The following is a 12,446-nucleotide window of genomic DNA, read 5'->3' as shown; positions in this document are numbered from 1 at the left end:
CATTTAAATTGCTTGTGTGTTTGACTTCACAGAAATGGTAGTCAACACCAAAGTGAGTGAATTAGTCTGCTTAACTGAAAATACAGTTTTAAATTTTAAATAAAATTATGCTCAAATGTGTTTCAACAAACTCATAATACCATTTGTGCCAACTCTGGAAAATTTATTGAAACAATCACACAGTAAAGTTAAAGGGGGAAAAAGCTATCAGGTCTCTCCCTCTGTCTCTCTTTTTATTAACTTATTTTTTAAACTTTAAGTCATCTTCTCAGCAGGCTTTAACAAGATTTTTTTTTTAAATCCACAAAAAAAAAAAACTCAGCAACATCCTCACATGAAATTATGACTCCCGCTACAGTAAGACAGGCATTTTAAACTTTTAAAATGCTTTAAGCCACTCAAGGATAATTGATCAAACTCAAATCATGCAAACATCTATACTAACTACATTAATATTTCACTGCACAAATAAATGAAAGAACACTGCAATCCAACACTCCTGTATGCTTTAAGGTGACGTCAGTGAACAAAGGCAAACAAAATCAAAGTGCAAACTTTGTTTGGCACAGTTAACACACGCATGCATCTGTAAACAATAAAAGTGCAAACAATAAATCCTTGGGGGAAGGGGGGTCATTAACATTTTAGGCAACATGTCTGGTTGTTGCAACTTCAGCTTATCAGGTTCTCCATTTCCTCCAGATTGGAGGTGTCAAGTTTGATGATTTTCCTGTCTGTAGGTGAAAGGAAAAAAAGAGGATGCGTCATTAGGATCTGGATTCTCTCAATTGTATCAAGCTCGAGTAAAAAAAATGGAACATACCGAAATGCATCTCAATCTGTTTTATAATGTCCATGCTGTGCTCGCTGTCCACCATATTAACGGCAAATCCACGTCGGCCAAAACGGCCGGTACGGCCAATGCGGTGAAGGTATGTATCATTGTCAGCATTCCCGTCCAGATCAACTGGGAGTTCGAAGTTCACCACCAAAGACACCTGTTCCACATCAATACCTGCAATCCATGTAAGCAAAATAGTAAGTGCTGGATAGGGCTGTTCGATATAACGATATATATCGGATGACGATATAAAAAAGCCTATTGTTTCATTTTACGCTATCGTTTGTTTTGTGGTGTCGCAAAATAAACTGTTTACGGCAATATTTTTTCATCATTTTGATGGTCACTGTAGTGACTATATTAATTTCTTAAAGTTCTCTCTTTCGCTTATATTTTATATAACCACACTACGGACGGACAAGCGCCTGTTTTTATGCACTGTCGTTAGCAACAACGATGGTAAAACCTTCGCTTGTCCGCTTGTTTATTTTCCACATAAACCTTTCACAATAAAGCTCAAGATCCTGTTGAGACTTAAAAAAAACAACAACCCTGAATCATGTGAAAGAGTATGCAGAGTATTTATGGATGAGAAGCAAAAAGGAGCCGTCAGGTGCTAAAAAAAATAAACCTTAGACTCAAACATTAGAACAGGCTTTTCTCCGCAGCACGCTATGTAATAAATACTCAAAGAAAACAGCGGCCGGTGCAACTTATGTCTAAAAATGCATCCTTTAATAAATCTGTTTTTTTAAAACACTCGACTCCAGGTACACGACGCCCAGCTGGAAACACTTTCCGCAAGTCAAGCTGCCCGAGATTCACAGAAAATGTTAAATCTTTGTGATTTATATCGTTATCGGGACGATAGATGTCTTATATCGGGATATGAGATTTTGGTCATATCGCACAGCCCTAGTGCTGATGGACATGGACTTCAGGGATCAACAGTGGTTAAAGTGATCTACACTGGCTCACTGATAAAAAATAAAAAAAAAGGTTTTAGACAATTTCCCCACTGATGGATTAAATAATAAACATTTTAATAAACCGAATCTGCCTCACTTTAAAATAGACGTGTCCACCTCTAGCTCTACATTAATGGGTGCACACTTACCACCATTGGTATCAATCATTGGCAATCAACTCTCACTTAATAGCCTTCTTACCTCTTGAGCACACATTCGTGGTCACAAGCACTTTCTCTTTGCCGCTCCTGAAGCGTTCAATGACAGCAGCTCGCTGCTCCACTGTCATTTCACCACTTAGCAATGCCACCTGATGGCCCTCTTTGGTCAGACTTTCTGTCAGCCAGGCAGCCATCTTTCGGGTCTAAAGAAAGAGGGTAAGAAAAGAAGTTATAACCACTCATACTTACAATTTAGACACTAAGGGTTTGGGTTTTTTTGGGTGGGTGGGGTGGTGGTGTGTGTGTGTGTGTGTGTGTGTGTGTGTGTGTGTGTGTGTGTGTGGGGTGTTGATGAACAGTGCTGACCAAAAGTGTTGTGCTTGTGTCACATTTCTCCCCTCAATTTTAATAGCACTCTAGTTTTCACACAGTCATACTTACTTTCTACATCTCATTCACTGACATATACCAACATTTGCACCACTCAACAGGTCATTTTTAATACGGACAAGCAGGGAGAGGCACAGGTGGGTCCTCTACATCCCATTTTTCTACACCCTGCCTGGTGCTAGGTTTGGCTGGGCCTGGGGATAGGTTGACTGAATCCCGGGATCACTGTTGGCTTTTTTGCTTTTTACCCCTTAGCTTTAATAGCTCATCGCTCCTTCAGCCAGGTGAGTTAAAACTGATCATTTATTAAGTGAAAAGGTCACACGAGTCTGCTTTTTCTAAGCTCCAGCTTCCTACCTAGAGCTACAAGCAGCCACAGCCTGAAAAAAAGGATATTTCCTCTGTCAACAAAAACACCGTGTCTTGCAGCCAAATAAACTCGGGGCTCATCATGCACTATTACTCTACTACTAGTACTGGTGTCTTCAGCTACACTTTATCTGTAGATTAAAATTTAGGATACTAACTTACTGACATAAAACCCTTCTTTTTGTGAGCTCTCTCCTTCTCACGAGTTACAGTGCTTTCAGTGCCAAATTAAAACCATTAAATCATAGTTTTTGTTAAGCAGCTTTGAAAACACCTGACTTACCTTGCAAAAGATCATGGCCTGTGCAATGGTAAGGGCCCCGTATAGATTGCAGAGTGCCGTGAACTTGTCCTCCTTCTCTTTGCAGTTCACATAGAACTGTTTGATGGTATCCAGAGTCTCCTCCTCACGCTTTAGCCGGATTATATTAGGTTCAGAAACAATTTGCTCTGCAAACCTCCACACAGAGTCCTCAAATGTTGCAGAGAAAAAGAGCATCTGACAGTTCATCGGCAGCTGTCTGCATAAGTGTGGAGACAAAGTGTGACAAAAAACACTTGTTTAAACAAACAACAAAGAATGTTAAGTCATTAGACCTCTCTTTTCAGTTTATTGTTGTGTGTACATTGGTATATTGAGACGGAGGAATGTTAATGTGGCTTTTGATATAACTGATTAACAAGTGTTCCCTGTAGTACATTTTTACATTAAAAGAAACATGAGGTTCCTGAGATAAACCAGACTGATCTTAGTGGAAAGCAGAGCAGCACGTTGAAGCTGGTACTGCAGGGTTCAAAACTGTGCAAACTATTAAATGTAATACAGAGATGGCATGTGTGAATAAAATATATTAATCAACAAAGAAAAGGCTGATGATGCCAGCAGTAAAAAATACATTAATAAAAATGACAAAGTTGTAGTTCATGGTGGAGCTGCAGCCTCTCCTCTCGCAATCACAAAAACACATGCAGCAAATCTGAGGCCAGTGACAAAGGGGATTTCCAGAGTCGAACAGAAGGGTTCACTGTGACTACAATTAGAATCAAAAGAGGACTGTGGTGGAAAATTTTACATTTGTGCTTCCATAACATAACACGATTAAAAGAAATTATTTTTTGTATGCTGGTCTTTAAGAATTCCTTCCTGTGAGAACAAAGTCTTCATGTTGCTTGGCTCACATCTAAAAATGTTAGCTTGCCCTTTTTGCTGTGAATCATACTTTATATATGTATGCATGCATGTATGTATATATTATTATCAATCTCCACTTTGATGGGCCACCTGCTCAACAAGTTTAAATATGAAGCGATCTTTTCACTGACACTCAAGCAAAAAATGCTGTTTAAGAAAAAGTTAAAACGACAGGATTGTATGCAGATATAAATATAGCGGATATCATGTTAACTTGGCTGCCAGCTTACATCGTCTCTGCTCGCTCTTTAATGAGTTTTAAATGATGTGAAGTCCTCTCCATGACCCCTTTTAAACTCATCCCTGCATGCTTCAGGTTATCACACAGACACAGAGGAGGGAAAACTGCTGTCAGCTCTCGCAAAGCATTTTGTGACATCAGATTTAAAGACTGCGTTTATCTGCACACAAGGGTTTTTATTCTAATTTGTTCTTTATTAGCTTTGTCGCCGCAAGAAGGAAATCAAAGGTGTATGGGAGGAGGTGAAAAGACTCCTCTACTCACACAGGTGGTTCAATAAACAATACTTATTTACAGATGTTCTCATTGCGATTTTAGGAACAAGCACTGATGCTGTAGACTAGAACAATATTTCTTCTCGTCCACCTTCACTATTATCTTGGTAATAATGCTGGCTCTTTGCAGACTGCCATGTGCGTTTAAGAGGAGAAGCTTCAAATACAACAGGATCATCTTCATTCCCGCTGTGTTATGAAACTTTGTTGAGAAAAGCACAAGTTGCCTAAGCCGAATCCTTTTTCCCACATCTCTCTCCCACAAGTAAAATCCACGTGCATGTATATTTAAGTACAAATGTGAGTGGAACGCCTGCACTGTGGCATCAACCAGTACTGTCTTCTTACTGTGTTTTCAACACCAACAACAGGTTCTGTAGTTCAGAGGTATATCTTTTATTTTTAAAACTGGCAACTGAATAAATTTTTAGTGAAGATTCGTGCCACTTTGGTGGAAATAAAGTTACTGGCCACAATAAGCCAGAAGCAGGCTAATCTACCTACCTGATGTGCTTTTGTTGGTTAAGCTGAACCTACTATGACTGATAAAATGAACTATGACATTATAGATTATGGCACCAAATACTAAGTAATTAAAAACCTGCTTCAGGTGAACTGTACTGCATGCCATATTTACCAGCCAGTGTTTGTTATTGTAAAACTCTGGAAATAAAAATATGAACATAAAGACGGAAAGGAGTGCACCTGTGGATTCGAATGCTCTGGTCCCGGTGGCCCTGGGTGGCGATCATCACATCAGCCTCATCCAGCACAAACATGGTGATCTTTTTGGGGTCAATGAGCTTGTACTTGGTGCACCAGTCGTGGACTGTGCCCGGTGTACCAATGACAATCTGCTGTTGCAACTTGGCTCCTCGCTCCACTGAACACAATGCAGAGAGTCACGCAGTGAACACAGACTGGTGACTAGAAATCTTTTCTTCAGAAGAGAGTACAAACACTATCACATTCTTACTTCTATTTCCCCGAATGGCATATGCCAGCTTCACATCTGGACAAAATTTCCCCATTTGCTCAATGACTTGACCAGTCTGCAATGCGAGCTCGTACGTCGGTGCGATGCAAAGGCACTAAAAGAAAAAATTTTTGACCTAGTGAATACATTTCAGGGTCTGATAAAAGGATACCAGCTGTCTCAAGAGATTGAAAATGCTGTGATACTCTGAGGATGTTCTGCTTACCTGAGTCCACTTATTGTCAGGGTTTACATGGCTGAGCATGGCCAGAGAAAATGCAGCAGTTTTACCTGTGCCAGACTGCGACTGTGCAATCAGATTCTGAGGTCTGAAAGCAGAAAAAAGTAGACATGAAGAAATGAATAAATCACAGAAAAACCCGATGTGCTGAAGATTTGAAAGGGTTTTTAAAATTTTGACTGCTTAGATTTTTTTTTTTATTATTACAGGAGGACAGTCGTTTTTTTTAAAAAAGAAGGAAGGAAGAAAAAACAACTCTAGTTTTTTTTTGTGTAAACCCCAAAAAACCCAAACCTTCCCCCTTTTCTTCAGGCTTCCCTTGTTGAGGCCGGGTTTCCACCCCCCAAAAAAATGTGCATAAACATGTTTATTTATTCCCACCATTGTTTCAATTATTTGTTGTCAGCAGATTAGACTTGTGACCCTTTCATCGCGTAACAGCTGACAACAAGCTGACTAAACAACAACAAGCTGTTATAGGCTTACAAAATAATGCCTGCTAATGTTGGGCTTGAGTGTCCTATAGTTTACCATTTCCTTCTGATAAACAGTTTTATTACATTTCCACATCTTATGGGAGATTATTCGCCAAGTGTCCCAGTCCAACAGCGCTGAATTCGTCAACATCGGCTAACAGCATTTATCAGAGGCAAAAAAGCAGTGCTGTCACAATACTAGATTTCAAAGTCAATACCAATACCCAGGAAATTATTCGATACCATTATTTAACGCCACACACAAGATTTTGACCCCATTTTTTTTGAGCCCATCCTGCAACACCATCCTAACATCAGAACCAACAACCACCTTTATATATAAATAAAGTAAAAACAATATAAAAGACTAATAAGGGCAGAAAAGTATGTATGTCCAGTTGACTAGTCACATACCATTATGGTAGCAGGTATAAATTTTGGGCCATTGTACACTATATGCAAAAAAGAAAATTAATGGTTGTTCTTTTATAGATAATTGTGAAGCTTTTATGCAGCCATGACACTAAACAAGTATTTTATTCTTTTTTCTCGACTCGGTCATTTAATTTTCCATGATTTGCTGGTTTGGAAGTCTTAAAAATAGAAGCAAACTTGGGGGTGAATTGTCAAGCTGTGCCCTTAATGACTTTTTGCATCTGTATGAGCTTCTCAAAGGCACAGATCATCGTTTTGGAACCTCAGCTTCTCTTACATGTTGAGTTCCAGATGTTTCAATCAGGGCTTAGGTTTAGTCTCCCAAAGGCAGCAGAAGTAGATCCAGCCTGTTATTTACTCCATCTGCTCTTGTTTTTAAGAAACATTTTAAACTGTTGTCTTCCATTAATTGTGGCAACAGTGGAAGATATTTGGATTATGTACTTTGTTTTTTTTCATGGCCAACTGTATGTATGCATTTTGCTGGACTGTCTGTACAGCATTTGTTAATTTAAGGTTCCTATATGCAAGGATCTGTTAAAGAGTAATTAAATATTTAAATATTAATAAAATAGTGTAACTTTTTGGCACAAGGCACCATTATAAATGAACACAAGTGTGACATCCACACACATCTTTAAGATGAAAAAAGGCAAATGGTTAACATTTTTCTGAAATAACTTAAAATTGCTGTTAAATAAATCTCTTAGAATATTTATCAAGTTAATTGTTTTGGCACAAATTCAAAATTAGTGAATATGAACTCACAGCTGTGCCAGCACAATGGGCAGCTAGCCAACTAGCATTACCCAGCATGTCTTTTGGTGGTGTAATTTTCTAAGTGAGCAATTATCAGTATTAAAAATAGGTAATGTTTTTTTTTTTTAAAAATCACTATGCCCCATGTTTCCCCTGATGAAGTGTGTTATTTTTAAGTTATTAATTGGTGTAATGTAGTAATTTATTTATTTCATATGATTAGAAAAGTGAGAGAAAAATACATTTAACACAGGACCCCACAGGAACCGTTTCTCAGCTCTAAAAGTGGTCAATAATGCAAAATACACAATAATGTAAACCACTTGAAAAACCACAGTGTACATTTTTTCTGGCCACTGGAAATTATGACTGTACGCCCTTAACACCATTTGTTGAGATGACAGCAAAGAGATGTCCATTAAAGTGCCATTACTATCAACCTGATAATTTACTGAGAAAAAAAAAAAAACTATTATAAATTTTAAAAGAGCACGCTACTGTAACATTTACGAATTTAAAACAGACAGATACTTGGGATTCTCCCCTCAAACAACTTAACTGTTTTCAGTCAATAAATCAAACAGATTTCTCCCTTCGCTACCAAAACAATGACTAAAAATCTGACTTACTATAGTGTTGCATTTTCTAACTAGTAGTCATTTTCCTTTCCTTTTTCTTCCACTTATCAGGGTCATGGCAGGGCTGGAGCCTATTCAAGCTACCACTGGGCGAGAGGCAGGGTACACCCTGGACAGGTTACCAATATGAGGCAGGGTTAAAACAGCATTAGTCCCATTTTCATTTTGTTTTCAACTGAATTTGCCATTTCAGTTTAGTTTTTATTGTTTTGATGTTCGGATACTTGTCAAAGGCAAGATCTAAGAGGTTCAGAATAGCAAATACAATAAAACAACACTTTGAGAAGGCAGCTTACTCATTATCACTCACGGCCTCATATAATTAACAAGAATCTCCACCAGAGCCTCACCAAGCTCAACAAATTGGACAAAACAAACAAACACTAAAATTAAATGGAATTCCCTTGTATCTTTGAACTTCATGTAAATCAACAAATACAAATTTGAAACGTAGTTTTTTTTATAAACAGACTTACGGCTGTGCCAACATCATAGGCAAAGCGTTTTCCTGGATCCTTGATGGTCTGTTAAAGCCCATATTGTACACCCCCTTCAGCAACTCAGGCTTCCTATTAAAAATACAAAATAAGGTAATTTTATAAAAGTAACACACAAAGCAAACGAGCATGATGGAAGTTTTCCTTGCAGACTCACAGTCTCAGCTCCTCAAAGGTCTTCACCGAGTACAGTGGAGAGTTGGGGTCCGCCTGCAGGACCTCCACCTGGTTTCTGTTCCTCACCAGTGAGCGGCGGATTAGTTTGTTCAGCAGAGACTGTTCGGCCAGGTTGACTCGCTCCTCTCCCCATCCTCCATTTCCGGCCTTCACGGGCATGATATTCCCTACACAGGTGGCAATGCCAGCAACAACCATGACAGCACAATCATAAGTTAGCAGTTAATTTAGTTAGATGTGATTTTAAGGAGGAAAAACGAATAGTTAAGTTACCGTTTATGTCTCCTATCACGTTGCGTGGACCACGAACTCCACTGACTTTTTTGGAAAAGTCAAGCTGGTGAAAAAAACAAAATATGTTTGAAATTTTTTTGGCGCAAATAACGCAGCAGTGACAGCGAAGTCAGCGTTAAGCTAGCTAGTTAGCACGCGTTTTGACCCAACAGTTTGGAAGTTGTTGGGTAACCTTTAAAAGTTACCTGTGAGGATGTAGCCTCCTGAACATCCACTGCAGCTGCCCAAGAGTTTTGGGACATTTTCAGGCAGTTTTTGTGTAGTTTTTTTTCCGAGACGAGCAACCTTTTTTCTTTTTGTGCAAAAGTTTGATGTCAGCATGAGCGATGTGCGTGAGCGCGCCGCTGTCCCGACCTGAACCAACCGCAACCTGCTGTTGGACCACGCGTGTCGCATTCACAAGCGTTGGAAATATTGACTATATTAAAACTTCAGCCCACAGACGCAACTAATCAAAGCAAAAACAAGCTGAGTAGTGGTGCTTTTTCAGCTTTTCGTTTTGAAGCCAATTCTTTGACGTTTCTTTAGGTAAAATGTGTGAGAGAGCTTTTAATCAAGTTCCATCCACAGATAGTTTATAATGTGATAAATATTTCTAGTAACTGCGCCATTTTCATCTTTCTTTTTGTGTGATACAAGAAAGTAATTTTTTCCACAAGTTTGGAGAAACATTTCGTTTGTTTGTTTTGAACTTTTAACGCTTAAATACAAGCCACGATACGTTTACGCACTTTCTGAGTGATACGTGAATGCACCACAATGAACTTACTGACACACCCTTCATAGAAGATGCAACCAATTACTGCGCATCGACAGGTATTTTAAATTTTATCACTTAAACTGCTAAATGCAAAAATACAGCACTTTATAACGTAAACGTGTGTTTACATACGTAATGTTTTAGTGCTAGTTTACTAAATGCGACTATTTTAATGTAAATTAACATTCATTATTTTCAAGCTAAGGTTCGTGTTAAAGTTTACAAATAGATGGCAACGCACTACATATTTAAATTTAATTAAAATATTTTCTAAAGATCCATATTTTCTAAAGATCCTTGTTAAATTAATGTTAATTTAATCCGTATAGGCTATTAAGGGCACTTCAAGACACTTAAATTTACATGTTTATATTAAAGGGTTTTTTTTCACACCGAAACGACCGTAAAGCAAGTCTGCAGTTACCAATTATATGCACTTTGGTTTACAAATTACTTATGTTTTTGATAAATTGATTTTTCATGAGCCCTACTACAGACTGGCAACCTGTACAGGGTGTACCCCATCACTTGTCTGGGATAGGCTCCCAGGGACTTCCATTCAGCCCCAGTGGATGAATGGAATCAGAAACATCAGGGTGGATACATGTAATTAATGTTGGAAAAGAAATGACACCAACCTCTCCCACAGGGGAACTGTAGAAAAGGGGAGAGGCCAAAGTGGTACCCCAAATTTATAGGGTTGCACCAAAGAGGAAGAAGAAAAGGATGAGGAGGGGCTCTAACTGATAATGAAGATAATTACAGGTTTGGAGGTCCTAAAAGTCAAGTATACCAGGAACAGTTTGGGGTTTAGAACACATTTTGTGTAATTATAACAATATGTAATTTATGACTCAGTTACATGTGTGAGATGGACGATTCCTCTAATTCATGAGTCAGTCATTTAAATAATTTTTCAGTGCAAAACTAGAGATGGTTTTATCAGCTTCTCAAGTGTGAGGATTTGCCTATTTTTGTGACTTGTGTCTTTAGAAAGTGGCCAAAATAAGCAACCAACATTTGGGATTTTCTGACATCTTATAGATCAAACGATTAACTGAAGGATTAATCAAGTTGAAAGATGACAGAAGCAGTTTTTATTTTTGCAAAAGAAAAGCTCTGGATTGACGTGGGGTTTTCCTTTACCATTCATGCCATGTGGATGTGAGAAATAGAGAAAGAGAGGTCGAGAAACAGATAGAAAGGAAAGCACGAGGGAAGGGGGGAGGAGGAGGGAGCTTTATTGGCTGCAGGTTAATTCAATTTGGAGGCGGATGTTGAGTTTCAGCCAACCCACACGCACACAGACAACGATCTACATGTTTGCAACTATAGTAAAATGATTTTATAATGACATATTAATTGTCATGGTAACCTCAAGCAGAAAACAGATGGATGTAACAGAGTGATCGCAAAACAGAGAGACAGCCAAACGCCCACACTGGATTAAAAACATTAAGGGCTTTCCAATCGCACCACAGGAGAGATTCTAGGTGATATGAGGGAGACCTGTAACGCTGTATTTCCCACCTCTCTGCTCCTGGTGTTACAGTACATGTCAGGCACTGATCTCATGTTATTAAAGAGGATACCTAACACACTGTCATCGAGGGCTTGAATGAGTGGGTGGTGCTTTGAATGGGGATGGGAAGGGGGATGTTTTTGGACCCTGTGTCTCAGTCCCTCTCTCTCTTTCTGTCTGTCTCTCTCTGAAACTCCAGCGTCCACACAGTCAAGAAGAGGAGGAGGAGGAGGAGGAGGAGGAGAGAATAAATGAAACAGTTTTTGCAACCACATGTTGCTGATTGAGCCGCTGCAGCAGCTACCCTTCCTTTCTTGTGGCCGCTGCATGTGTAGTTTCCATCACCTGTGGCCACACTCCTATTTCCTCTACGCCACAGAGCGAGAACAAAAAAGGGGCATCTGAGAGAGGTGGAGGAGGAGGATATCTTTCACGACAAGTGGACTTCTGATAGAGAGAAAAAGAGAGAGCGAGAGGGAGCTTACTGCATGCCAAGTTAACGCAAATGAAAGGTAAGATAATGAGAGATCAAAAAAAAGGGGGATCTGCATATCAGATATGTTTTCATGCTGCAGAGTGTCTCTCTGACGGCCCGCATCTCAAACAAGCCTGTCATTTGTTTTAAATGAAGAAAAAAGGTCAGCCAGTGTGATGATGATTAAAACTGCCAGTGCTGCGTCTCAGTGTAAACAGACTGCGTTTCAACAGGTGGTTTTCCACAGCATCCGCTCTCTGATTCGACACTAATGAGTTCAGAGGACGCTTGCATTGCTGATAGAAAATGTTCAGAGTTGATGGCAAACCCCAGAGCGTGGCTGGAAGATTCATGTGACTGAGTCAATCAGGAGAGAATCATCCTGGGACTGCCACTTTTTAACACTAATTACTATAAAGTGAGGACCCTAAAGAGACAGATGCTCACTAGGCGCACTGAAGTGAAGCTTTTTAAATTGACTTTTGAAGAATAAGAACCTATTCCATGACAGTAATGCTTTATTTCCAAGTAACTTGTGATTTTATAAATATACGTTGATGTGATTTCTCCTTGTAGTGTTTCTTAGATTGACATTTCAGTAACAGAAAATGAATCTTTTGCAGTCTTGATTTTTCACTTTCTAATCTATAGAGTGACATATATGTATGTATAAAAATATCTATCTATCTATCTATCTATCTATCTATCTATCTATCTATCTATCTATCTATCTATCTATCTATCTATCTATCTATCTAT

At 38.9% G+C, this 12,446-nt stretch overlaps 2 protein-coding genes across 2 annotated transcripts in view; one reads left to right on the top strand and one right to left on the bottom strand.

Moving 5' to 3' along the window:
- Positions 1-142: 142 nt before the first annotated feature.
- ddx19a (DEAD-box helicase 19a) lies at positions 143-9,354 on the bottom strand. Its single transcript, XM_005740932.2, has 11 exons — positions 9,116-9,354; positions 8,910-8,973; positions 8,617-8,803; positions 8,439-8,531; positions 5,640-5,742; positions 5,414-5,528; positions 5,143-5,320; positions 3,013-3,250; positions 2,011-2,173; positions 824-1,015; positions 143-734 (listed from the first exon to the last, which is right to left on the bottom strand). Exons 1-11 carry the CDS (start codon positions 9,170-9,172, stop codon positions 673-675), a joined length of 1,452 nt encoding a protein of 483 aa, XP_005740989.1. The 5' UTR covers positions 9,173-9,354; the 3' UTR covers positions 143-672.
- Positions 9,355-11,452: 2,098 nt separating this feature from the next.
- The window catches only part of vwa5b1 (von Willebrand factor A domain containing 5B1), a 29,407-nt gene continuing 28,413 nt past the window's right edge, over positions 11,453-12,446 (top strand). Inside the window, exon 1 of the mRNA XM_005740931.2 lies at positions 11,453-11,724. The gene's annotated coding sequence lies outside the window, so the exon portion shown is untranslated. The remainder of the gene's footprint in view (positions 11,725-12,446) is intronic.

This window comes from Pundamilia nyererei, unplaced genomic scaffold (assembly GCF_000239375.1).
Source record: "Pundamilia nyererei isolate P.nyererei 1_Seehausen unplaced genomic scaffold, PunNye1.0 scaffold00106, whole genome shotgun sequence".
Taxonomy (NCBI): domain Eukaryota; kingdom Metazoa; phylum Chordata; class Actinopteri; order Cichliformes; family Cichlidae; genus Pundamilia; species Pundamilia nyererei.
This window is presented reverse-complemented; position numbering and strand designations above follow the sequence as displayed.

What these genes read in the sequence shown, in the direction of transcription:
- ddx19a (XM_005740932.2), bottom strand. Translation starts at nt 9,172, where the DNA reads ATGTCCCAAAACTCTTGGGCAGCTGCAGTGGATGTTCAGGAGGCTACA. An exon ending in ACCTTTGAGGAGCTGAGACT is followed by an intron (nt 8,532 to 8,616) that starts GTGAGTCTGCAA and finishes TATTTTTAATAG; the next exon opens with GAAGCCTGAGTTGCTGAAGG. An exon ending in CACGAATGTGTGCTCAAGAG is followed by an intron (nt 1,016 to 2,010) that starts GTAAGAAGGCTA and finishes CATGGATTGCAG; the next exon opens with GTATTGATGTGGAACAGGTG.